This window comes from Petromyzon marinus, chromosome 43 (assembly GCF_048934315.1).
Source record: "Petromyzon marinus isolate PM22_M1 ecotype Great Lakes invasive population chromosome 43, UKy_Petmar_22M1.pri1.0, whole genome shotgun sequence".
NCBI classification, from domain to species: Eukaryota; Metazoa; Chordata; class Hyperoartia; order Petromyzontiformes; family Petromyzontidae; genus Petromyzon; species Petromyzon marinus.
This window is the reverse complement of record NC_133709.1, coordinates 4636369-4661358: the sequence shown is the minus strand read 5'-3', so window position 1 is coordinate 4661358 and position 24990 is coordinate 4636369. Positions and strand designations below refer to the sequence as shown.

The following is a 24990-nucleotide window of genomic DNA, read 5'->3' as shown; positions in this document are numbered from 1 at the left end:
GGTTTACAGGCCGCGTGCATCATAGTCACCGCCGCCGGCCTGTGTAATTAGTTAAAGGTGCAGCCCCTGCAATGGCTGGGTGACGCCACTGCTGGCGGAAGGGCCCCCACTAGACCCCATCAACCTGCTGCACGCCACGGCACGCACGAGTGCGAGCCTGCAAACTCGAGCTACGCGGCCGCACCTAACCAAAAAAATATCACTTCCCTCGTCAAGACGAGTTACCCCCCACCCCCTCCCCTGTAATTTCTTCCCTCGCTGCCCGGGGCCTCTTTGCGATTCAATAAGAACCGAAAGACGCGGGAGGCTCAGGTAGATTTACTCACCCCCGGGGGGGTGGGGGGGGGCACTCGGTTCAGCCAATTAACTAAGAGGGGGGCCAGTTGTGTGTTTTTGTGTGTCCGTCCGTCTGTCTGTGTGTTCAATTGGCCATCGTTTGTCAGGATGTTCGTCTGTTCTTCCGTCTATGTCACGGTTTTATTCGAATTTCTGTCTCTCTCTACTGTTTTCGTTTCAGTGTCTACGCGTCTCGTCTATTTCACTGGTTATGTCGATGTGTGCGTGTCTGTGTGGTTGACCGTGTATATATATATATTTCCATGTCTATGTGTTTGTGTGTCTATTTACCTGTTTTATGTTGATGTCTGAGTGTCTATGCATTTGTTATTATTTTTATTTCATTCTCCGTTGATTCATCCGAAAATATCGCGGCGCACCTGGGATTGTGCCCCGAGACACAATGGAGCTCGCGAGAGGGCATTTTGGCCTAATCTTCCCACAATTTACCCCGCCACAGCCCCTAGTCGATTCAGTGATCCCTGAAGACAAAGCGAAATTCCAGCCTAGACGCAGTTGCTGTGACCAAGTTTTGGCCCCTGGGACGGCACATTGAGGCCAGATTCCAGAAAAAATCCAAGACCGGCACGACCTTTGTGGATTTGTCATCGGACTACGACACAGTCTGGAGCTCGTGCAGGGTGCTGGGTAAATTTAAACAAATCTTCCCCACGTATTCGACTACTGCACGAGAAGACCGGTGGCACGGTTGGCTACGCCGGGTGCGAAAGAAATTCCACATACATACACCGCCAGCATACATGAACACCACGTGTTAAATTCGGATTCAAATGAACCATCATTGCTCGCAACGGATTTTGGCTAGCCATTGAACAAAGACGGTCACCACATCGCGCGCGTTCTGATGGGCTTCTGCGGCCGCCTGGAACGCTCTTCCTTCCGATATTAGGAAGCCACTCGAGCTATGTACTTTTAAGTCATCCAGATTCAAAAACTATGTTTTTTAGAACTGATTTTTGTGTTTAGTTCGTTGTCCTTCCCCCGCACCTCCGATTAGCACAGCTGGCTGCGTTCCATGTGAAAGAAGTTCAACGTATATGTAAAAAATATATTTGCCAAGTTGTCCACTCTACCATTTTATGTCGCGGTCTCCTGATGGAAACCGATTAGCGTCTTCCGCAGCAGTAACCGTGCTACGTTTCCCCACACATAATTTGCATACTACAAAGTCACCGCTGGGTGAACGAGCACTCCGCTGTTACTTCCTGCTGCTGGAGGAGTTATGAAAAGTGCGGTTCGGTGGTTTCAATTCGCGCAGGGACACCAGCCGCTCAAAATTGCCTCGAGAGGCGACCCATGGAACGGGGAGGTCAAACTCGATCTGCCGCGATGTGGCAACACGCCACTGTGCCACGATACACGTCGTCGATATTCCGATTTTCTCCTGTTAAACTTTTTTGCTTGTTTCGGGTTCTGATAGCTCTTTACTTTGTTGAACCACTGCCCTGAGAGATCCATTTCCTGGTGGCATCACGAGCATTCACACTGCCTCAACAAAGAAGTTCAACATACGTACATAAAAGCGTAAAGCCTTAGCAGACTCTTGGGGCAAGTGCTGGCACGACACACGACGGGGTGGGTGGCCAACACCACGCCCGGCCGCCTTTGTCTCCCTAGTGGCGATGTTTATGCACCGCATCAAGTACTCATTTGAGGCTGAGTCTACCTAGGAGAGGCCCACGACCGGTTCAGATAATCGTTACTGGTGTTTGTGGCCGTTAGTGGGAATTGAACTCGGGTCGGTAGGTTCGTAGCGCAGCACGCTAACCGCTACGCCACCACTCCCCACAAGTTCAACAGTTTAACATACATACATGTATGTTGAACATACATACATGTATGTTGGACTTCTTTCGCACCGTACATGGCAAACCGTGCTAATCAGAGGTGCAGGAATATGGTGCCAGTACTATGGTACCAGTGCTTACATACATACATAGAAATGGATGCTAAACTTAATGTCAAACTACAACTTTTTCCCCAGCCATACGCAGACGGAGAAGGCTTTGCTGATGTACTTTTTGTATTTTATGCTTCTGCCATTGTGGTGACCCAGGTCACGCGCGCAAATGACGAGCGTTCTCCACTGCATGGTTAAACCAAATCAACCGGAATTTGTTCTATAAGGTTCTGTAAGGTCCACTTGTCTGAAAAAATATCGTCACATCGCGATTTATGGCTGGTCAAATTATTTTTTCTTGAAATTTCATTTCCTGACAAAAAATTAAGGGGATTAAACTAATAATTAAAGTTTATTATAATTAGGGTTCTTAATTATATATACACAGTATACCCCCTTTGCACATTAAACTCGCATATCCTCTGGAGTAATTGACAGGATGACAGATACATGACATCGTCATTTTATCACAGGGTGTGCATTGTACGCGTTACGCTGTACATTGCAAAGTTGCAATGATTAGAAGACTTCATGCCTTAATGCTGAGGTGAGCGAACTGCAACTGAAGGACTTTGAAAAAGACTAGACCACGAAATCGAGACGATAAAAATGTGAAATACGATTACGAAGTTATGAGAACATTATACCGCTACAATGTTCATAACCCCGAAAAGTAATATCGTATCTTACGGTGAAAATTGTGGTAATCCGACTCGGTGCATGCAACAAAGCCCTTGTCATCCATACCGTGATAAGTGTTTAGAAAAGTAGACAACGTCTCATTCCTTCAAATAGGGAGCCACGGTGGGGAGATGTGAACTATCTCGCCTCGTATACAGGAGGTCATGGGTTTGATTCCGACAGTGACGAGTGTATATTTGGAGTTTACATGTGTTCCCCATGGTCGTGTGGATTTTTCTCTGGGTCCTCCGCTTTTTCCCTCGACATTTAGAAACATGCATTTAATAGTATTTGGCTGCTATACATTTCCACATGATAAGCCACTTTGTTGAGCTATATCGCTTCTGAAAATGAGCTATATAGCTCAGTGGGCCTTACCTGATAAAACAAAAAAAAATCGTTTAATAGTTTAATAGTGCTTAATAGCTGGCTCTCTGCATGATAAAAAAAATACATTCCATCAGCCCAGCGGCCTTCTGCAGGCCATTGTTTGGCCTTAACAGGTGCTAGCGAACAGTATTCTTTTTTACACATCCCATCATCCACATTACCTTCTGGGAGTGCGTCATTTCAGCAGCATTGATTCAGCACACGCAAACTTTCACGAGCAAACTAAAAGGTTACTTGGACTGAACCAATGGCTACTCAAAGTCTACACTACCAGAAGTCCGTGGTACCGATCGGTTGTGTAAAAAGCAATACCGCATATATATTTTTGACGCGGAGAGGCAGATATGTTAAGGAGATGCATCGTCTGCTCATCGATTGAGTTTTTTTTTATATTCTCCACACAACGACGCGAATGATTATCGCGATTATTTATGGCAGGCAATATACCGGGGAGGGCATGGCCGTGTGTGAGAGACTTTGAGACGCAAGCCCCCCCCCCCCTCCCACAGTTGCACAACGCAGTGACGTTTCAGGTCATAGGTATCTCGAGAAAGAAAAAAAACAAGAAACGTATCCAACAGGAAAAAATGCACGGCAGGGAAAATGTCTCAGGGAATGAATGGCCTCCTCTCTCATTTCTCTGAAGGACTGGCTGTTGCTTGTAATGTTAACCTATTGAAATACAATAACACGAGTACAATGTGGATTACTGTAGGGACTAAAAACCACTGCATCTCAAATACTTGTGCAGAGAAAGTGGGCATACACATTTGTTTTATACTAAGGGAGGCAGTCAGTCACTGGCAGATGAAGTAAAGCAGGTCTTGAGCCTGGACTTGAAAGGGAGAAGGAAGTCTATGAATAAATAAAAACTGTAAGCTAAATATTTATTTATTTTACCTGGTAAGGCCCACTGAGCTATATAAGGCGTGTCAAATGGAAACGTATTGCAGCCAAATACTCGAAACGCACGTTTCTAAATGTGTCGGTGGGGGGGGGGGAAGCGGAGGTCCCGGAGAAAGATCCACGCGACCATGGAGCGAGAGAGAGACACGCAAACTGCAAATATACAGCAGCAGCAGACGTCAGGTTTGGGATCGAACCCACGACCTCCTGTATACAAGGCGAGGTAGTTAACATCTCCTAGCCGCCGTGATGATGATGATGACAGAGAGAGACACGCAAACTGCAAATATACAGCAGCAGCAGACGTCAGGTTTGGGATCGAACCCACGACCTCCTGTATACAAGGCGAGGTAGTTAACATCTCCTAGCCGCCGTGATGATGATGATGATGACAGAGAGAGACACGCAAACTGCAAATATACAGCAGCAGACGTCAGGTTTGGGATCGAACCCACGAACCTCCTGTATACAAGGCGAGGTAGTTAACATCTCCTAGCCACCGTGATGATGATGAGAGTGACACGCAAACTGCAAATATACAGCAGCAGACGTCAGGCTTGGGCTCGAACCCACGAACCTCCTGTATACAAGGCGAGGTAGTTAACATCTCCTAGCCACCGCTAGTCGGTAGCACGGATGGCGAGGTGAAAGTATAGTTACGGACGGCGGGGACAGCACAATAAAAATGAACGAGCTCCCACCGACCAAAGGTTGACATCAATGGAAAGCCCGTAACACCCCTTGCCATATGAGCTCTGAACGATGTTAATCGTGCGGTAGTGAGGGTTTATAGTGGCCAGCACTGAACGGGAGAGTTTATGGATGGGTGGGACATTCGTGAGCGGATGACGGGGGTTGAGTGGATGAGGGCGTTATCACTTGAGCTCCTGGGTAGGTCCGGGAGTTAATGATTCGTGACGTACGTGCGTGGACATACACAATCACACACGTGGACATAATACAGACATAATAATACACACAGATTCAGTCACGCACGTGGACCCCATAAACATACTAGCGCACAGCACCCACGCCCGGCCGCCTTTGTCTCCCAAACGCTAACATATGCACATCGCCCCAGGTGCTCATTTGAGGCTGAGTCGACCTAGGGGAGGGCCCAGGAACCGGTTCAGATAATCGTCCCTGGTGTTGGTGGCCGTGAGCGGAAATCGAACTCGGGGCACCGGGATCATAGCGCAGCGTAGCGCTATCCGCGACACTACCGCTCCCCCCCACACACGTGCACACAGACACAGATCGCCCGTGTAGCCTTAACAGACTGTTGGGGCAAGTGCTGTTAAGCGAGCACCTATGAAGGCCGGCACGGCACACAAGGGGGGGGGGAGAGTGGCTAACACCACGCGTACACACAGACACACACGTGTACACATCGGAACGCGCACTCCCGACACGCTCACAACACAGTTACTTCACGGTCCAACAACGGGCAGGAAGGGCATCCTTATCTCCCTTATCAGCGGACCAGGAGCGGGCCCGCCTGTCTGGCCTCGATTTATTATCCCCCCAAAGACAGGAGGCGAGATGGTGGTGTGCGTGAGAGAATACTCGCAAAAGTCGATCGCCTCTCCACGTCTTCAATTTACAATGCAGCTTTACCTACCACCGCCGCCGCCGCCAGCCACCTCGGTGCAATTAAATCCATAACCTCTACGATTAATAATGCACGGCCATCTGTCAATCCGCTGCTGGAAGGCAACAAGACAAAAAAGACAACGATCCCCCGTATAGCCTTCACAGACTGCTGGGGCAAGTGCTGTTCGAGGCCGGCACTGTGGCACACGTGTGTGTGTGTGTGCGTGTTTGCGTGTTTGTGTGTGCGTGTGTTTGTGTGCGTGTGTGTCTGTGTGTGTTTGTGTGCGTGTGTGTTTGTGTGCGTGTGTTTGTGTGCGTGCGTGTTTGTGTGTGCGTGTGTTTGTGTGCGTGTGTGTCTGTGTGTGCGTGTTTGTGTGCGTGCGTGTTTGTGTGTGCGTGTTTGTGTGCGTGTGTGTCTGTGTGTGCGTGTTTGTGTGTGCGTGTGTGTGTGTGCGTGTGTGTGCGCGTGTTTGTGTGTGCGCGTGTTTGTGTGTGTGTTTGTGCGTGTTTGTGTGTGCGTGCGTGTGCGTGTGTGTGCGTGATTGTGTGTGTGTGTGCGTGGGTGTGCGTGTGTGTGCGTGGTTGTGTGTGTGTGCGTGTTTGTGTGTGCGCCCTGGAGAGCGGTAGCGTAACGGCTGGCCCCAGTTCGATTCCGGCTCACGGCACACCAACAACGGGGACGATTGTATGAACCGCTCCTGGGCCCTCCCCTAGGTCGACTCAGCCTCAAATGAGTACCTGGTATGATGTTTACGCATCGCCACTGGGGGAGACAAAGGTGGCCGGGCGTGGTGCTGGCCACCCACCCCCTCGTGCGCCGTGCCGGCTTTCATAGGTGGTCGCTAACAGCACTTGCCCCAACAGTCTGTTAAGACGGGGGATCTTTGTCATTGTATACGTGTGTCTTTGAAGGAGGGGTGACGCAGTGGTTAGCGTACTGTGCTGTACAGGGCGGTGTACAAACACACCCCACTAGGGGAGACAAAGGCGGCCGGGCGTGGTGTTAGGTGTAACGCACACTATCCACACCACCATCCGCTTCGTGTTAATGGCCAGAGGGCCATGGTGATGATGATGACGGGAAATTAAGAGGAGGAAGTGATGACGACGTGACGGGAGAATGTGTACCCTGACCAGGACTCTAACTGGATCGTTCCTGCCCTGCACCCCACGTGGCCTGCCTCCTGCCTGTAACTCTCTCTGCGTGTGTAAGGGGACGTCCATAAATGACGTCACGCACCTGGAGGGGGGGGGCAGATATTTGTGACGATGCGTGACGAGGGGGGGGGGGGTTTGAGAAATGTGACGTCACATCAAAGTGCGCAACTTTAAATAAATATAGACAACACGTTCTACTTCATTAAATAGACTTTTTGATAAATGTTTTCTCCTACAACATCAGAGTGCAGCGCCACATTATAAATACGCACTACAATGACAATAGTTTAAAGCGATTTGAAGCATGTTTTATTTGGGTCGGGGGGGGGGGCGCAGAGCTTTGTGACGTCATACTTAAGGGTGGTGGTCTGACTTTTTGTGACGCCGTGTGACGAGGGGGGTGGGGGTCAAAAGTCTTACAAAATCGCGTGATGTCATTTATGGACGGCCCTTTAGTGTGTGTGTGTGAGAAAGAGAGAGGGAGAGAGAAAAGTCTCGAGTTACGACCCCTTTTTTTATTCAGTCGCTATCTCACAAACCAACCAACAAACCGGTCCAGTGGTATGTATTTTGTGAAAAGGGGTTCTGTATGCCTTGACTAGACCGGTGCTCCATCAACCCGACTCACGTCGTGCCACACACGCGTGCGAACTCGCAAATCTCGAGCGAGGCGGCCGCACCTGCGTCATCGCCACCACCGCCAGGCTATTTAAAGGGATATAAAGGTGCAGCCCCTGCAATGGCTGGGTGATGCCTCTGCCGGCGGAAGGGCCTCCATTAAGACCATGTGCTCCATTAACCTGCTGCATGGCACGGCACACACGCGCGCCGACTTGGAAGCTTGAGATACGTCGGCCGCACCGAAGCACAAAAAACCCCAACAACATCACTGGGGGGCCCTCTTCCATTGTAGCCTTCTTACCCGCCCCTACTTGACATCTGTGAAAAAGAGCTTTATAGCTCATCGGATTCCTCCAGGATAAATACATATTCTGAATATGATCATTTAGCCGAGTTCCCCCCCCCCATCCCCTCCTCCGGGGACCTCTTCGCGACTCAATTAAGAACCACAGACGCGGGAGGCTCGGGTTTATTTACTCACCCCTAGGGAGTGCGGAGGGGGGCACCCGACTTGCGCCCATTAACTAAGAGGGGGGGGGGCAGTTATGTGTTCTGTGTGTCTGTCTTGTGTGTTTAATTGGTCATCGGCTGTCAGGTTGGCCGTCTGTTCTTCCTGTTCACTAATCCCCGAGGCGGAGTGGGGGGCACCCCCTCGGGTGCCGTGCCGGCCTTCAAATCGTGCTCGCTAACAGCACTTGCCCCAACAGGCTAGTAAAGGCTATACAGGCGATCTTTGTATTTATGTTTGAATTGGTCAGTGATAAAATGGCCGTGTTTGTTCGTCCCTCTATTTCATGTTTGTAACCGTGCTGTATTGTGATTTCTGATTCTGTCCGAGTTTGTCTATTTCAATGTCTGTGTGACTAATTGTTTTATGTCTGTGATTGTTAATGATTTTAGTTAATTGTGTGTGTGTGTGTCTGTTCATCAAATCGAGGATGGGGTTTATTTGACTGCCTGGTTAATTAAAGCATAAAACAACAACCACGCATACGGATAGCTTCTGCTGTAGTGAAGTTTAGCCTCAGCTGGAGTGGAGTTTAGTCTCCACTGGAGTGGAGTTTAGTCTCAGCTGTAGTGGAGTTTATTCTCCACTGGAGTGTAGTTTAGTCTCAGCTGTAGTGGAGTTTAGTCTCAGCTGGAGTGGAGTTTAGTCTCAGCTGAAGTGGAGTTTAGTCTCAGCTGTAGTGGAGTTTAGTCTCCACTGGAGTGGAGTTTAGTCTCAGCTGTAGTGGAGTTTAGTCTCAGCTGTAGTGGAGTTTAGTCTCAGCTGTAGTGGAGCTTAGTCTCCACTGGAGTGTAGTTTAGTCTCAGCTGTAGTGGAGTTTAGTCTCAGCTGTAGTGGAGTTTAGTCTCAGCTGTAGTGGAGTTGAGTCTCCACTGGAGTGGAGTTTAGTCTCAGCTGGAGTGGAGTTTAGTCTCAGCTGTAGTGGAGTTTAGTCTCAGCTGGAGTGTAGTTTAGTCTCAGCTGTAGTGGAGTTTAGTCTCAGCTGTAGTGGAGTTTAGTCTCAGCTGTAGTGGAGTTTAGTCTCCACTGGAGTGGAGTTTAGTCTCAGCTGGAGTGGAGTTTAGTCTCAGCTTTAGTGGAGTTTAGTCTCAGCTGGAGTGTAGTTTAGTCTCAGCTGTAGTGGAGTCTAGTCTCAGCTGGAGTGTAGTTTAGTCTCAGCTGTAGTGGAGTTTAGTCTCAGCTGTAGTGGAGTTTAGTCTCAGCTGGAGTGGAGTTTAGTCTCAGCTGTAGTGGAGTTTAGTCTCAGCTGGAGTGTAGTTTAGTCTCAGCTGTAGTGGAGTTTAGTCTCAGCTGTAGTGGAGTTTAGTCTCAGCTGTAGTGGAGTTTAGTCTGAGCTGTAGTGGAGTTTAGTCTCAGCTGGAGTGAAGTTTAGTCTCAGCTGTAGTGGAGTTTAGTCTCCACTGGAGTGAAGTTTAGTCTCAGCTGGAGTGGAGTTTAGTCTCAGCTGGAGTGGAGTTTAGTCTCAGCTGGAGTGGAGTTTAGTCTCAGCTGTAGTGGAGTTTAGTCTCCACTGGAGTGGAGTTTAGTCTCAGCTGTAGTGGAGTTTAGTCTCCACTGGAGTGAAGTTTAGTCTCAGCTGGAGTGGAGTTTAGTCTCAGCTGGAGTGGAGTTTAGTCTCCACTGGAGTGGAGTTTAGTCTCATAGTCTCAGCTGGAGTGGAGTTTAGTCTCAGCTGTAGTGGAGTTTAGTCTCAGCTGTAGTGGAGTTTAGTCTCAGCTGTAGTGGAGTTTAGTCTCAGCTGTAGTGGAGTTTAGTCTCAGCTGGAGTGGAGTTTAGTCTCAGCTGTAGTGGAGTTTAGTCTCAGCTGGAGTGTAGTTTAGTCTCAGCTGTAGTGGAGTTTAGTCTCAGCTGTAGTGGAGTTTAGTCTCAGCTGTAGTGGAGTTTAGTCTGAGCTGTAGTGGAGTTTAGTCTCAGCTGGAGTGAAGTTTAGTCTCAGCTGTAGTGGAGTTTAGTCTCCACTGGAGTGAAGTTTAGTCTCAGCTGGAGTGGAGTTTAGTCTCAGCTGGAGTGGAGTTTAGTCTCAGCTGGAGTGGAGTTTAGTCTCAGCTGTAGTGGAGTTTAGTCTCCACTGGAGTGGAGTTTAGTCTCAGCTGTAGTGGAGTTTAGTCTCCACTGGAGTGAAGTTTAGTCTCAGCTGGAGTGGAGTTTAGTCTCAGCTGGAGTGGAGTTTAGTCTCCACTGGAGTGGAGTTTAGTCTCATAGTCTCAGCTGGAGTGGAGTTTAGTCTCAGCTGTAGTGGAGTTTAGTCTCAGCTGTAGTGGAGTTTAGTCTCAGCTGTAGTGGAGTTTAGTCTCAGCTGTAGTGGAGTTTAGTCTCCACTGGAGTGGAGTTTAGTCTCGGCTGGAGTGGAGTTTAGTCTCAGCTGTAGTGGAGTTTAGTCTCAGCTGTAGTGGAGTTTAGTCTCAGCTGTAGTGGAGTTTAGTCTCAGCTGTAGTGGAGTTTAGTCTCCACTGGAGTGGAGTTTAGTCTCGGCTGGAGTGGAATTTAGTCTCAGCTGTAGTGGAGTTTAGTCTCCGCTGGAGTGGAGTTTAGTCTCAGCTGGAGTGGAGTTTAGTCTCCACTGGAGTGGAGTTTAGTCTCAGCTGGAGTGGAGTTTAGTCTCAGCTGTAGTGGAGTTTAGTCTCAGCTGTAGTGGAGTTTAGTCTCCACTGGAGTGGAGTTTAGTCTCAGCTAGAGTGGAGTTTAGTCTCAGCTGTAGTGGAGTTTAGTCTCAGCTGTAGTGGAGTTTAGTCTCAGCTGTAGTGGAGTTTAGTCTCAGCTGGAGTGGAGTTTAGTCTCAGCTGGAGTGGAGTTTAGTCTCAGCTGTAGTGGAGTTTAGTCTCAGCTGGAGTGGAGTTTAGTCTCAGCTGTAGTGGAGTTTAGTCTCAGCTGTAGTGCAGTTTAGTCTCAGCTCTAGTGGAGTTTAGTCTCCACTGGAGTAGAGTTTAGTCTCAGCTGGAGTGGAGTTTAGTCTCAGCTGGAGTGGAGTTTAGTCTCAGCTGTAGTGGAGTTTAGTCTCCACTGGAGTGGAGTTTAGTCTCAGCTGGAGTGGAGTTTAGTCTCAGCTGTAGTGGAGTTTAGTCTCAGCTGGAGTGGAGTTTAGTCTGAGCTGTAGTGGAGTTTAGTCTCAGCTGGAGTGGAGTTTAGTCTCAGCTGGAGTGGAGTTTAGTCTCAGCTGTAGTGGAGTTTAGCGTCAGCTGGAGTGGAGTTTAGTCTCAGCTGGAGTGGAGTTTAGTCTCCACTGGAGTGGAGTTTAGTCTCAGCTGGAGTGGAGTTTAGTCTCCACTGGAGTGGAGTTTAGTCTCAGCTGGAGTGGAGTTTAGTCTCAGCTGGAGTGGAGTTTAGTATCGGCTGGAGTGGAGTTTAGTCTCAGCTGGAGTGGAGTTTAGTCTCAGCTGTAGTGGAGTTTATTCTCCACTGGAGTGGAGTTTAGTCTCAGCTGGAGTGGAGTTTAGTCTCAGCTGGAGTGGAGTTTAGTCTCAGCTGTAGTGGAGTTTAGTCTCAGCTGTAGTGGAGTTTAGTCTCCACTGGAGTGGAGTTTAGTCTCAGCTAGAGTGGAGTTTAGTCTCAGCTGTAGTGGAGTTTAGTCTCAGCTGTAGTGGAGTTTAGTCTCAGCTGGAGTGGAGTTTAGTCTCAGCTGGAGTGGAGTTTAGTCTCAGCTGGAGTGGAGTTTAGTCTCAGCTGTAGTGGAGTTTAGTCTCAGCTGGAGTGGAGTTTAGTCTCAGCTGTAGTGGAGTTTAGTCTCAGCTGTAGTGCAGTTTAGTCTCAGCTCTAGTGGAGTTTAGTCTCCACTGGAGTAGAGTTTAGTCTCAGCTGGAGTGGAGTTTAGTCTCAGCTGGAGTGGAGTTTAGTCTCCACTGGAGTGGAGTTTAGTCTCAGCTGGAGTGGAGTTTAGTCTCAGCTGTAGTGGAGTTTAGTCTCAGCTGGAGTGGAGTTTAGTCTGAGCTGTAGTGGAGTTTAGTCTCAGCTGGAGTGGAGTTTAGTCTCAGCTGGAGTGGAGTTTAGTCTCAGCTGTAGTGGAGTTTAGCGTCAGCTGGAGTGGAGTTTAGTCTCAGCTGGAGTGGAGTTTAGTCTCCACTGGAGTGGAGTTTAGTCTCAGCTGGAGTGGAGTTTAGTCTCCACTGGAGTGGAGTTTAGTCTCAGCTTGAGTGGAGTTTAGTCTCAGCTGGAGTGGAGTTTAGTATCGGCTGGAGTGGAGTTTAGTCTCAGCTGTAGTGGAGTTTAGTCTCAGCTGTAGTGGAGTTTAGTCTCAGCTGTAGTGGAGTTTAGTCTCAGCTAGAGTGGAGTTTAGTCTCAGCTGTAGTGGAGTTTAGTCTCAGCTGGAGTGGAGTTTAGCCTCAGCTGGAGTGAAGTTTAGTCTCAGCTGGAGTGGAGTTTAGTCTCAGCTGTAGTGGAGTTTATTCTCCACTGGAGTGGAGTTTAGTCTCAGCTGGAGTGGAGTTTAGTCTCAGCTGGAGTGGAGTTTAGTCTCCACTGGAGTGGAGTTTAGTCTGAGCTGTAGTGGAGTTTAGTCTCAGCTGTAGTGGAGTTTAGTCTCCGCTGGAGTGGAGTTTAGTCTCAGCTGTAGTGGAGTTTAGCCTCAGCTGGAGTGGAGTTTAGTCTCAGCTGGAGTGGAGTTTAGTCTCCACTGGAGTGGAGTTTAGTCTCAGCTGGAGTGGAGTTTAGTCTCCACTGGAGTGGAGTTTAGTCTCAGCTGGAGTGGAGTTTAGTCTCCACTGGAGTGCAGTTTAATCTCAGCTGTAGTGGAGTTTAGTCTCAGCTGGAGTGGAGTTTAGTCTCAGCTGGAGTGGAGTTTAGTCTCAGCTGTAGTGGAGTTTAGTCTCAGCTGTAGTGGCGTTTAGTCTCAGCTGTAGTGGAGTTTAGTCTCAGCTGTAGTGGAGTTTAGTCTCAGCTGGAGTGGAGTTTAGTCTCAGCTGTAGTGGAGTTTAGTCTCAGCTAGAGTGGAGTTTAGTCTCAGCTGGAGTGGAGTTTAGTCTCAGCTGTAGTGGAGTTTAGTCTCCACTGGAGTGGAGTTTAGTCTCAGCTGGAGTGAAGTTTAGTCTCAGCTGGAGTGGAGTTTAGTCTCCACTGGAGTGGAGTTTAGTCTGAGCTGTAGTGGAGTTTAGTCTCAGCTGTAGTGGAGTTTAATCTCCGCTGGAGTGGAGTTTAGTCTCAGCTGTAGTGGAGTTTAGTCTCAGCTGGAGTGGAGTTTAGTCTCAGCTGGAGTGGCGTTTAGTCTTCGCTGGAGTGGAGTTTAGTCTCTGAGTGAATGTACAGGTGAGTGAATGAGTGGTTGGGTATATTGGGGGATGGACGATAAAACTGAATTCTAGATTGCTCGTTGAAAAGTTGAGTCGTTGATTGAATGAATGACTACATGACTGGTTGGTTGGATAGATTAAATAATAGTTGGGTGGACATTCAGAGGGGTGGGTGAATGAAATTATGTTAATATGAGCGAATAATGAAAGAGTGAATAGATGGAAGGGTGGATCGTTGGTTGGAAGAATGGATGACAAATTGGATAAGTATGTCAATCCATGCCTGGATAGCTGGATGGATGGGTGGATATGTGGGGTGGTGGATGGTTGGAATTTTTAATGCTTGTTTGGATGAGTGTGTGGATGGGTGGCGGATGGACATCTGTGGTGAAGAGTGAAAATTCTAGCCCTAACCTCAAACCGGTGGTGGGTTAATAAAAAAAAATTTTACACGCGTATGCAGACACACACACTACGCGTGTGCGCCCACGCACAGGAACGCGTGGCTGTCATACATTGACACAAGACACCGTCAATCACAGCCCGAGACACAACGCAGTCAAATGCACACACACGCACATACAGATTCATGCAGATTACACATGCAAATACGCACGGTAAAATATAGATATACAGGACACGCAAATATGTACACAGTACACACACTCACGTAGAAATGCACACGCGTCAAACACACACACGGACAGAAATACGTGGAAATACACACGCACAAACACACCGAGAAACACACACATACACCAATAGATACACAAACACAGTGTGAAAAAAACAACAACAGCCGTTCGTCAGTAAGTGGCGCTGACACCACCACGCAGCGCTTGTGCCAGGCTAGGTGCACTTTGAGGTCACATAAAGTGTCGAAGGCTCGCTGGCAAGACGCCACGGGACAGACCCAGGTGTCATGGGTTGACCGACTGAGACGACTGACAGATGTGCAGTCTGTGCTCCCCACCATGTAAACATGCTGCGTTTTACTCAACCGGCGCTCCGCTAGTTGTTGTGAGCGTCGCTGGCTGCGCCGTCCGCGAAAATACACACGAAGACATAAACACGCACACTCAAATACTGATACTCCGAAACACACAAAGGCACACACAAACGCAGAGACATACCCACAAGGAAGTACATACACACATTACTATACACAAAATATACAGTACACCAAAACGATACAATGTTCCCCCGTATAGCCTTAACAAATTGTTGGGGCAAGTGCTTTTAGTGAGCACCTATGAAGGCCGGCACGGCACACGGGGGGGGGGTGGGTGGACAGCACCACGCCCGACCGCCTTTGTCTCCCTAGTGGCGATGTTTACTACACACCGCATCAGTTACTCATTTGAGGCTGAGTCGACCTAGGGGAGGCCCCGGACCGGTTCAGATAATCGTCACTGTGGTGTTGGCCGTGAGTGGGAATCGAACCCGGGTCGCACGGCACTGCCGCTTCCCACACGCACACATTCATACACACAAAGTACCATACGGTACATATATAACCAGTCCAATATCCAAACAGCTGTACACACACACACGTGAGCGCTACGTGTAACACTGATAAACCACTTCACGTTATCTCTGCATGTTTTTTTTACTGACAAACGCGGCATTTAATCGTGGATTAGTGGCGGATTACGTTTTACACCTCGCTACTGGGCACAGCGCCACGAGTCACCGTAGTTATGTTTCCCGTACGCATCATTGTGGTAATCAGCCACGATGCTTTATCCACTGCTGGATGAAGCCCCCTTTCCCCAAGCCGTCACCGTCTCCCACAAACTCTGCCATGCGACATTACCCCCCTCCCCGCCCGCTCCCAGCACCTTGCACGCCAGATGATTTCAGCCCTCCACCTCTCCTCGGTGAACGTAATGAGACAGAGAGAGAACGTCATTGAATCTTGACCATCTGTCATTATCATCATCATCCCTTCCAGCAAGTTACGTGTCCTTTTTGTCCGATCCCCCCCACCAAACTCCCCAACTTGGGCTATCGTGTAACAGTTGTAATCATATCATTAACCTGCTTATGCTATTTAATCCACGCGTCGCTCCTCTCTCCGTGTTCTCAGTTTAATTCCTAGCGCGCTACGGATCACTTCCACGAGCTGTTCACCACCTGGTCACAATGCTCGTGTGCGGCCCAATGTTTCCGAACCAAAGGTCACGCAACATCAAGGCGATGGTGGTTCGCACCAATTAAACTAATTAATCGTTTGGCGATTAAGATGCCGTTAGCTGGCTAGCTGCTTCAGGCCTTGGCAGTGGTGGTGCACAAGCTCAAATAACAAGAACCCGTTAATGAGGACCGGTGCCCGAAACGTCGACCTGTTATATGTGTCAAGACCACGGTGTTATTCGCAAATGTTTGTAATTTTATCTTTTTTGTGTGAAAAAACAAAAATGCAGACGCATTGGATCGTTACTTTTCCACAAACAAAACATGTTTTTTGGGGTTTAGATCGCGTAAATATCTAAATGTGTCGTTAAACCCGCCACCACCCGACACAGCCAAATTAGTAAGGTTTGTTGGAGAGTAAATCCACAACATTTGTGGCATACCTGTGTGCTGAACTAGTCACGAATTGGCACGTGTCGTTTAAACCTTACTAATTGGCCGTGTCGGGGTGGTGGCGGGTTTAACGACACATTCAAATTTACGCGACCTCACCCAAAAAAAACCTCTGTTATGGATCTTATTGATCGCAAAATCCTACTGCGTGTTTAAACAAAAAGAGAAACCCACGTTGCGTTTCATTGTCATTCACAGTTTACACTCAAACCCCGCTCTCGTCCGCATCTTTATTTAACCGATGTTGATCACGGCCCGTTTCCAACAGCGGTCCTACAGCTCACACAGACACGCGCACACACACACAGCCGTGATTTCCACTTGTCTGTCGAACTTTTTTGTTGAGTTTTTTTGTTTTGTTAACCTGAACCCAACCGCGCTTTACGTTGAGTTCCTCTTAAGCCACGCGCGTTAGTCGATGGGCAGATCTCACCTGGTTGGGGACAAAGTGGAAGAGAGCATTCTGTGGTTTCCTCCAGCCGAGGACCTTCAATGCCAGCAGTGGCTTAACGCGAAAAATCACAGGGCTCTGCTGCACCTTTGTCTATTCGTTAACGCAGTCTGCAGCACGTTGGGTATCCGTGAACCTCCGTCAATGAAGCAACACGCAATCACAGCCGAGAGGCGCCGCCCGATCATCGCCGCCGCTCACCTCGCAGAGAAGGCAGCGAGAATCTTGAGAGCAGCGTCCGTCGTTGACAGCAGCTCCCCTGTCCAACACGTCAAAGTCAATGTCCGGTTGTGACTCCGGGTACGGGTGGCTAAAAACAAAACCCCGCCTCTATATCACCCCCCCAACCGCCACCTTGTAACCACGCCCCCATGCATTTAAACCGCCCCCCACTCTATAACCCCGCCTCCTCCCTTATAACCCCGCCCCCACTCATTAATCCCGCCCCCTATCGAGTAACCCCGCCCTCACTCCATAACCCCGCCTTCTTCCTTATAACCACGCCCCCACGCATTAACCCCTCCCCCCTCATGCTCCCCCCCATCGCTAATTGCGGGGGGAGGGGACTTTCAACAATGCGTGTGACGTCACAGGCGCGGTGGAGTCAGAATGTTTATTTATACTGCAGCAGAGGAGGAATCCGATGAGCAATGAAGCTCTTTTTTTCCACAGATGTCCAGTCGTAAACAAATCACCCAAACACACACAAATACAACCCCCATCCTAACAGGCAAACCCCACTGAGGTAATAAATTATCGTTCAAAAAAGCCCAACAAAGTGGCCCGTGATTTGGACATTTATAGCCAGCAAAGTAATGTAAAACAAGAGTCTAAACGCACGGTGTTTCTAAATGTGAAAGGTGGGGGGGGGGGGAACCGGGGGACCCGGAGACGTGACGTCAGCGCGCACGCGATGGAACGGACGTGCGGGACCGGTGACGTAACGACGTCACCGTCGCGGGGGTTACGCGTGACGTCACCAGCGCGACGTGATGACGACACCGCTCATTGCAGATGGCAGAGGCAAGCAGGTTTATTTATTTATTTTCCCCACACTTCGCCTTTTCGAAGCGATAAATGCCCCCGGGGCCGATTGCGGCTCCCGCTCGCGACTTGCCGCCTCGTCAACGTCGTCCTCTCCGCCTTGGGGGCAGAGGTGGGCGGCCAAAGCTGTTTGCTGAAGGGCACGCGCTCAGCACGCACGCCACTGTACTTGACACAACACGGTACAGTGCGCCGAGGGCTGCGGACCGCAGAAGACACAAGCCACAGCGACAACTACGACAACTACGACAACTAACACCTGTAGCAATTACCGCAGCGACTACTAACACCTGTAGCAATTACCGCAGCGACTACTACACCTGTAGCAATTGCCGCAGCGACTACTACACCTGTAGCAATTACCGCAGCGACTACTAACACCTGTAGCAATTACCGCAGCGACTACTACACCTGTAGCAATTACCGCAGCGACTACTACACCTGTAGCAATTACCGCAGCGACTACTACACCTGTAGCAATTACCGCAGCGACAACTAACACCTGTAGCAATTACCGCAGCAACCGCTGAACAGCAAATTTACTACAGCTGTAAGAATTAAGACTACAGTATATCCATAGCTTCTACGGCTACAACTTCAGCCAAAGTCGGCAAGTAGTCGACAACAGCAATCGCAGCTAAACAATCACGACAACAACAGCAACTACTGCTGCTGAACAGTCGCGCAGGAAGTCAATCGCATTACACAACATTTGCGGCTCCGGCAACGGCAGAATCGGACATAGCAGCCGCGGCAGAAGCAAACGCCAATTATAAAAGCGGCGACAACAACAGCGATAGAAGCAACGACATCGGCAGTCTGCAGGACGGGACCGGCTCGGCTCACGTGGCCGCCTTGGGTCTGATCCCAGACCCCCGAGGATGCTCCGGCGTGGAGCGGCGACGATGGTTCGGGCAGGGCGAGCGAGCCCGGGGCTCCGCCTGCCCGGGGGTCCCCGACCTCTGGGCTCCCTGCCGGTGATCGGCACGAGGCCGTACGGCGGCAGCACCGCTGAGCAGGGTGGCCTCGCGGGCCCGGCCCTGCTCGAGAGAATCATCCGCGTGGACCACGCTGGGGAGTACGGGGCGGACCGCATCTATGCTGGGCAGCTCGCCGTTTTGGGTGGCAGCAGCGTGGCGCCCGTCATCAAGGTGCGAGGGACACCACCCCCTCCACCCTCCTCCACCACTGAACCCTCCTCCACCACCTACCGCTCACAGAGATGGGCAAAATCCACATTATATTTAAGCCGCTACATAAACATCGAAATTAAAGGCGTAAAAGCGCAGTGATCGTTCATCTGTATTTATAGTACACGAGCCACGGCGAACCGGCGATGTGTTCGTAGCATCTTCAAGACGTCCCTTGTATCATCATGGGATCTCCTTTGCCAGTACCTAAATATGATAATAGGGTTTTCCCCTTTTTTCTGGTAACAAAACACGTGTTGAGATGTTAAAACACCAAACTGAAACCTTTTTACAAGGAATCACGTCTGCATTAACCACAATACTTGTGGTCAGAAGGCAAACAACAAAAACATACTCTGATGATATATGCATTTTGATGACGGTTACTTGTGTTGCAATCGAAACGTCGTATTCTATTTATTAAATTTATTTTCTTTCTATGTGACTTTACCGAAAGAACCAAAGAGTCATTCCTGCAGTCACGAAAGCTTCAAATCAAGTTTAATATATGATGCATTGTCCTTGAAACTGATTGGTCCACACCAGAGACAGCTTTCTTTTGAGCCTCGTCTCAAACGGAGTTAGACCAGAGGACGCCAAAAGGCGTACAGCCCAAAGACAATGCCACGACCAGAATAATGGTGTGGACCAATAAGTTTCAAGGACAATGCATATATCATCAGAGTATTTTTTTGTTTGCATTCTGACCACAAGCATTGTGGTTAATGCAGACATGATTCCTTGTAAAAAGGTTTCAGTTTGGTGTTTTAACATCTCAACACCTGTTTTGTTGCCAGAAAAAAGGGGAAAAGCCTATGATAATATTTAGGTACTGGCAAAGGAGATCCCATGATGATACAAGGGATGTCTTGAAGATGCTACGAACACATCGCCGGTTCGCCGTGGCTCGTGTACTATAAATACAGATGAACAATCACTGCACTTTTACGCGTTTAATTTCGATGTTTATGTACAGCCCGGCTTGTCAATCCACTGCTGGATGAGGGCCTCATTTGTATTGTGTTATGCTTTGCTGTATTTCCAGTAGAAATTAAGGTTGCCTATAAAGTCCTCCAGCTGCTGTTCACTCGACATAAGCCCTGTCACATAAGCTTGTCATAGGGCTTCCAAATCATTGCAAGTTCATAGTGTATGTAACGCTTGTAACGCACATCCTGCCAGATACAATGCTCTTACAAGATACATAAATAACTGACAGTAGTCTAGGCTTTGATTTGTGATGCAAGAAAACAAGAATGTTTCATGAATAATATCTATTTAGAATTGTTATTGTGTTTGGTTTATTTTTACAAAGATTTTTTTCGGAAATAAAATGAGGGAAAAGTAAATATCTGCACCCGTCCTAGGAACCCCCCCCCCTCTCTCTTCACCAACCCACACTGACCAGCGTGATTAAGTATAGTCAAACAAGCACCCATGGTACACACAGCGTGGGGACCGATGATGGGATCAGTCCGAGTGCAGGAGTGGACAACAACATCCTGGACGGTAGCAGCACTGGACCACGAGGCCTAGCAATGGCATGTGAAGGCCTTCATCTAGCGGTGGATAGACTAGTGGCTGATGACGATCCCTTTGCAAAATAGACTTCTAGTCTTCATTGGGCCCTTACTCGATTCTCTCCAATCCAACTACCACAAGTATCATTGTGGTACCGCTGTGAAAAATTTTGGTGAATGTGTGCCTCCTTGTCTTGACTCCTAAATTGTAACGTTCTTCATGCAATCTCGGTGTGGCTATACACAATTGTAATCCACTACTTATTTTTCGGTCGATCACTCGGGCCCCTTTAAAAATGATGGCCGCCTTCATTTACTACCTCCTGAAGGCAGGAAACCCCCCTACAAGCCACGCCCAACGTAACGCAGCTCACGATGCTGCTGATGGCATCACCACGCTCTGTCCCACACCTCACGTCCAGAGGCACACGTGGGAAAAGGAGTGGGACTTTTTTGTCTTATCCTATTAGCAGAGCTCTAGAATCAGTAATCCGTAATAATTACCCAAATCCTCAGACAACCTGTCCTTGCTTAACGTCCGCGCTCGTGTGTGTATTTGTGTGCGCGCGTATACAGAGGATGTGGGATCAGGAGAAGGAGCACCTGGCGAAGTTTGAGGAGTTGATATCGCGGCACCGCGTACGTCCCACTGCCCTGCTGCCCTTGTGGAATGTGGCCGGGTTCCTGCTTGGTGTGTATGGCTTCCCGCAGGGCACGGATCCTGCCTCACTTTGTTAGAGAAGCAGGGCGGACCCCCCCCTCCCCTTCTCTCCCGTGTCCCCTTTTTTTCCCAATTGCGTTAGTTATCTTTCCCCCTACCCTTTTCCCCTACTCCCATATAAACTTTCATGCCCTCGCTAGTGGTACCCACCTGGGTGGGAAAAGTGAGCCCAATTCTCCACCTTCATTGGGCTCTGCCGCGCTCGCCGAACTCGGGCTGCTGCTGTTCGCAGAATTTTTGTTTCCCCATCCCGCTCTGTGATCGGCGTTTTGTACCGTGCTGACTTTGAGTTGTAATAAATAAATGAAGGGAAGCCGGGCGGTCGTTAACACTACGGTGCTCTATGTGCGGGTGGTCGGGCGACTCGGGGGTGAGAGCGCTGAGCCACTTGGTGCAATTCCAAGAATCAATGCTTTGTGCTTTTTTACTCTTGCAGTTTTCCGTTAAATGTTGCTCTCTATAAATATGCCAATTCCCATATGTGGACAATGAAGTATAACCTATGGGTTTTCTGAACCAGCACTTCCCAGCGGCATATGTTTGAGAAAATTACGAACCAGCTCCGCTTCTCTGAGAATGATCATCGGGGTCATTCGTCGGCCCTGCTCTTGGCCAATAGCGCAACTAGAATATAATTTTTCAAGTGACGGACAGTGATGCTCAACGACGGCCGCGCCGGTCGCTGATTTTTTCCGCGCCAGGCGCGGGCTCGGCACTGCTGGGGAAGGAGGGCGCCATGGCGTGCACGGTGGCGGTGGAGGAGAGCATCTCGGAACACTACAACAACCAGATCCGCACGCTCGTCGAGGAGGACCCGGAGAAACACGCGGAGCTGCTCGAGGTGCCCCTCGCCCTGCCTTCAAACGTCAGAATCGGAATCTTTGTTTATACTGCAGGAGGAATCCAATGCGCCTATGAAGCTAGTTTTCACAGATGTCCAGTAGGGGGCGTGTCAGAACGTTACAACAACAAACAATACAAAAACAAGATAGGAGTGCAAGAGTCTAGGAAAGGTAAGCAATTCGATAAAAAAACGTGGCTTCATTGTACCCAGGAGATGCACTCCCATCTAGGGTTTCCTAAAATAATTTTCGTGCGATCCATCGTCATCCATCTTAATGTGGAAATTTCATCATCATTACCAAATATCGGCACTCGAGCGACAAAGGCAACTGGCGTGTTGCTGGGCACGCCACCTTCTCCTGCGCCCACTACTAGCCTCCTTGGTGCTTGCAAAAATAAGTCCTAGCAAACAGCCCCAACACTTTATATGGTTATACGGAGCATCTCTGTACAGATGCGTGTATATGTGTGTATGCATGTGTGTAGTTACGGGAGCGGTTAGCGCGCTACGCCACGAACCTTGCGCCCCGAGTTCGATTCCTGCTCACAGCCAACATCAGTGACGATCATCTGAACCGGTCCTGCGCCTCCCCTAGGTCGACTCGGCCTCAAATGAGTACCTGGTGGGGTGTGTAAAAACATCGCCACTGGATAAAGGCCCCCTCGTGTTCCCATGCTGGCCTTCATAGGTGCTCGCTGACACCACTTGCCCCAACGTTATGTTAAGGGTATAACGGGGGATCTTTGTCTTTGTAGTTGCTAAGGAAGTTCCGCGACGATGAGATGGAACACCACGACACGGGCCTGCAGCACAATGCCGAGCTGGTGAGTGTCCGCGATGATGGCGACGATGATGACGATGATGACGATGAGGTGTTAAAAGACTTAAAACTATTTTATTATACCCGGTATGAAGTTGCGTTTTCTTTCCATGTTATAACGGCACTCCGTAGCATCGGCATCAAAAGCATGGTTAAAGAACTTTATCTTGTGGGGAAGCGACTGAGTTTAAACTGCACTTTACTACCCAACCACTATAATTATAATTACTAATTATATATCACGAACATACTCTTTGGTTCTTTCGGTAAAGTCACGTAGGTGCAAAATAAAATAAAATTTCTACCTACGTGACTTTACCGAAAGAACCTGCAGTCACGAAAACTTCAAATCAAGATTATCACGAACATGTGATTGCTATTTATAATCACCATTCTAATTATAATCGCGAACACTGATCATGACCGTAATCCCTAATCCAAACTCTAGCTATATAACACCATAGTCACAGCAATTATATTTATCTCGGACCAAAACTTTTAAAGTCATCTTATAACAGTTGCGAGTCTTTTGCCGGCTTGTTGCGTATGCATTGGCTCTTCCATTTTAACTGCAATCTCACTTTGGACTACTGTACAACAACTTACAATAAACAAACTAAATCAATAGTTCATGAATTTTTCAACTCGCTAGTAAGCAATTTACTGCCTTTTATAATGCGTTGAACTTTAGTGTCGCTTGTAACTATTTTTTTATGGCGCGTAACACACTGAAATGAGAATGTGAAAAGGTGGGTGGGCCGCTTGGGGAGGCTTAGGTGAGGCTTAGGGGAAACCTTTAACCGGCAGTAAATTGTTCATGGCGGATGAATGATGAGGATAATGAAAAAGCACTGAATACCCTAAACATCCGCAGCACTGCATGCGATGGATGTCTTCCAAACTTGTGTTGTGCTCTTCTTGCGTGCAGGCTCCTGCTTACGCATTGCTCAAGTCCGCTATTCAGGTCGGCTGCAAGGTGGCCGTCTACGCCTCCGAACGCGTATGAGCGGTGTGGCGGCGTGGCCGATCATCGCGCACTGAGCGTCACCCTGGGACTGACGATGCTGGGAGGTGGCAAGCGGTGCCCGGGGTGAGGTGGGTGTGGTGGGTGGTGGTTACCTATCTGGAAAAGTGGAGAGGGGGGGATCAGTGGCAGCAATGTAATGCCCTCCCCCCCCCCCCACTGCCCCATCCATCACCGAACCCACAGTTCAATCCGCGTTCCACAACGGATGCAAACCATTCTACTTCCAAAGCCACGGAGACTGAATCATGTGAGCGTGTAATGAGTCAAGTGGCGCCGGAGGCTTTACGGCGAGCTTTTGAGAGTTGTTGATGCATTATGTCATTGTAGGAACACCAGGCCGTTATTTGCCCATTCGATCACAAAAGTCACGGGCAACAGACGGAACAAAAGCAGTGTCGTGAAACTGTGCATTGTGAGAGCCCTAGATTCCAGGCCGTGCTTCCTCCTCGGCACCTACTAATCACACGTACAATGCAATACAATTAGGATTTGTATAGCGTCTAAATGCGACCCGCATATCAAGATGCCGTACAGAAACAGTGGGCATATTTGATTCTGAGATATGGCCAATCGGTCATAGGCGGAGGAAAAGAGGTAGGTCATGACCCTGGATGTGAACAGGGCCTTGGAGTCGACAGCACTGATCGCTGTGGAAAGGGAGTTCCAGACGTGGGCGGGGGGGGGGCGTAGCAGAGGAGAATGAGCGACCTCTCGCTGCGATAGAAGTGAAACCTAGGAGTCTGGGGTGGGCCAACTTCTTGAGTTGGCTCTCCGACGTGTACTCGGGTCGTGCCACGCATTGTTCGGCCTGATGTCCGATGTTTCACTCCGCATGCTGGAAGCTTCTTCAGGAACTGAATTAATCCTGGGACAGACAGCACTACTGTGGAAACGAACACGGGCACTTGTTTTTGGTGATAATTTTTGTGTAGCCCGTGCAGCTGCCAGGGATGTGTGGCCTTGGCATAAAAACGCGTGCGCGCTGTTTGCATGAAAGGCGTCGTGGAGCGTTTGACTTGTGGGTCTAAAATCCCAGAGTAGCTCGTTGCTTTCGGTGCTATAAGCAGTGTGCCGAGTTGTCTTTTGTTGTGCTGGTTATGAAGCGTTATTAAAAAAATAAAAACTTTGTTTCGGTGACTCCAGTGAAAGTTATGTGAAATTAAATCATTGTAACGTTGCCACTGTACAATGTAGCATGCCTCTCATTGATGTAATGATAACACACACCCCTTCGTCAATCCACTGTTGGATGAAGCACCCCCGTCACGACCAACGTACCATGTTGATCGTGGCATTTATATTTTTTACTATAGTTAAGTACATATTGAACTTCTTTCGCACCGTAAATAGCCAACCGTATTTACATTTTTGATTTAAAATTTTCGCACCGATAAAAGCTATTGGGAAATAAATGCTCATTTTCGATGGGGATCTGGTTACACCACAGAAAT

General features: G+C 48.9%; 2 protein-coding genes across 5 annotated transcripts in view; one reads left to right on the top strand and one right to left on the bottom strand.

Annotated features, from left to right (window-relative positions):
* Positions 1–16733, bottom strand: part of LOC116951493 (transmembrane channel-like protein 5) — a 57170-nt gene extending 40437 nt beyond the window's left edge. For all 4 annotated transcript variants that reach the window (XM_032970149.2, XM_032970152.2, XM_032970150.2 and 1 more), the window contains exon 1: positions 16575–16733. The gene's annotated coding sequence lies outside the window, so the exon portion shown is untranslated. The remainder of the gene's footprint in view (positions 1–16574) is intronic.
* Positions 16734–17431: 698 nt separating this feature from the next.
* On the top strand, positions 17432–24676 carry COQ7 (coenzyme Q7, hydroxylase). The gene is made up of 5 exons (XM_032970225.2): positions 17432–18568; positions 20704–20818; positions 21550–21689; positions 22448–22516; positions 23441–24676. Exons 1-5 carry the CDS (start codon positions 18299–18301, stop codon positions 23516–23518), a joined length of 672 nt encoding a protein of 223 aa, XP_032826116.2. The 5' UTR covers positions 17432–18298; the 3' UTR covers positions 23519–24676.
* The last annotated feature ends 314 nt before the right edge of the window (positions 24677–24990 follow it).

Bases quoted from the DNA above. Each gene is read 5' to 3' on its own strand.
- COQ7 (XM_032970225.2), top strand. From the start codon at position 18,299: ATGCTCCGGCGTGGAGCGGCGACGATGGTTCGGGCAGGGCGAGCGAGC. The intron at 21,690-22,447 runs GTGCCCCTCGCC...TTGTCTTTGTAG, and splicing joins AACACGCGGAGCTGCTCGAG to TTGCTAAGGAAGTTCCGCGA. The intron at 22,517-23,440 runs GTGAGTGTCCGC...TCTTGCGTGCAG, and splicing joins TGCAGCACAATGCCGAGCTG to GCTCCTGCTTACGCATTGCT.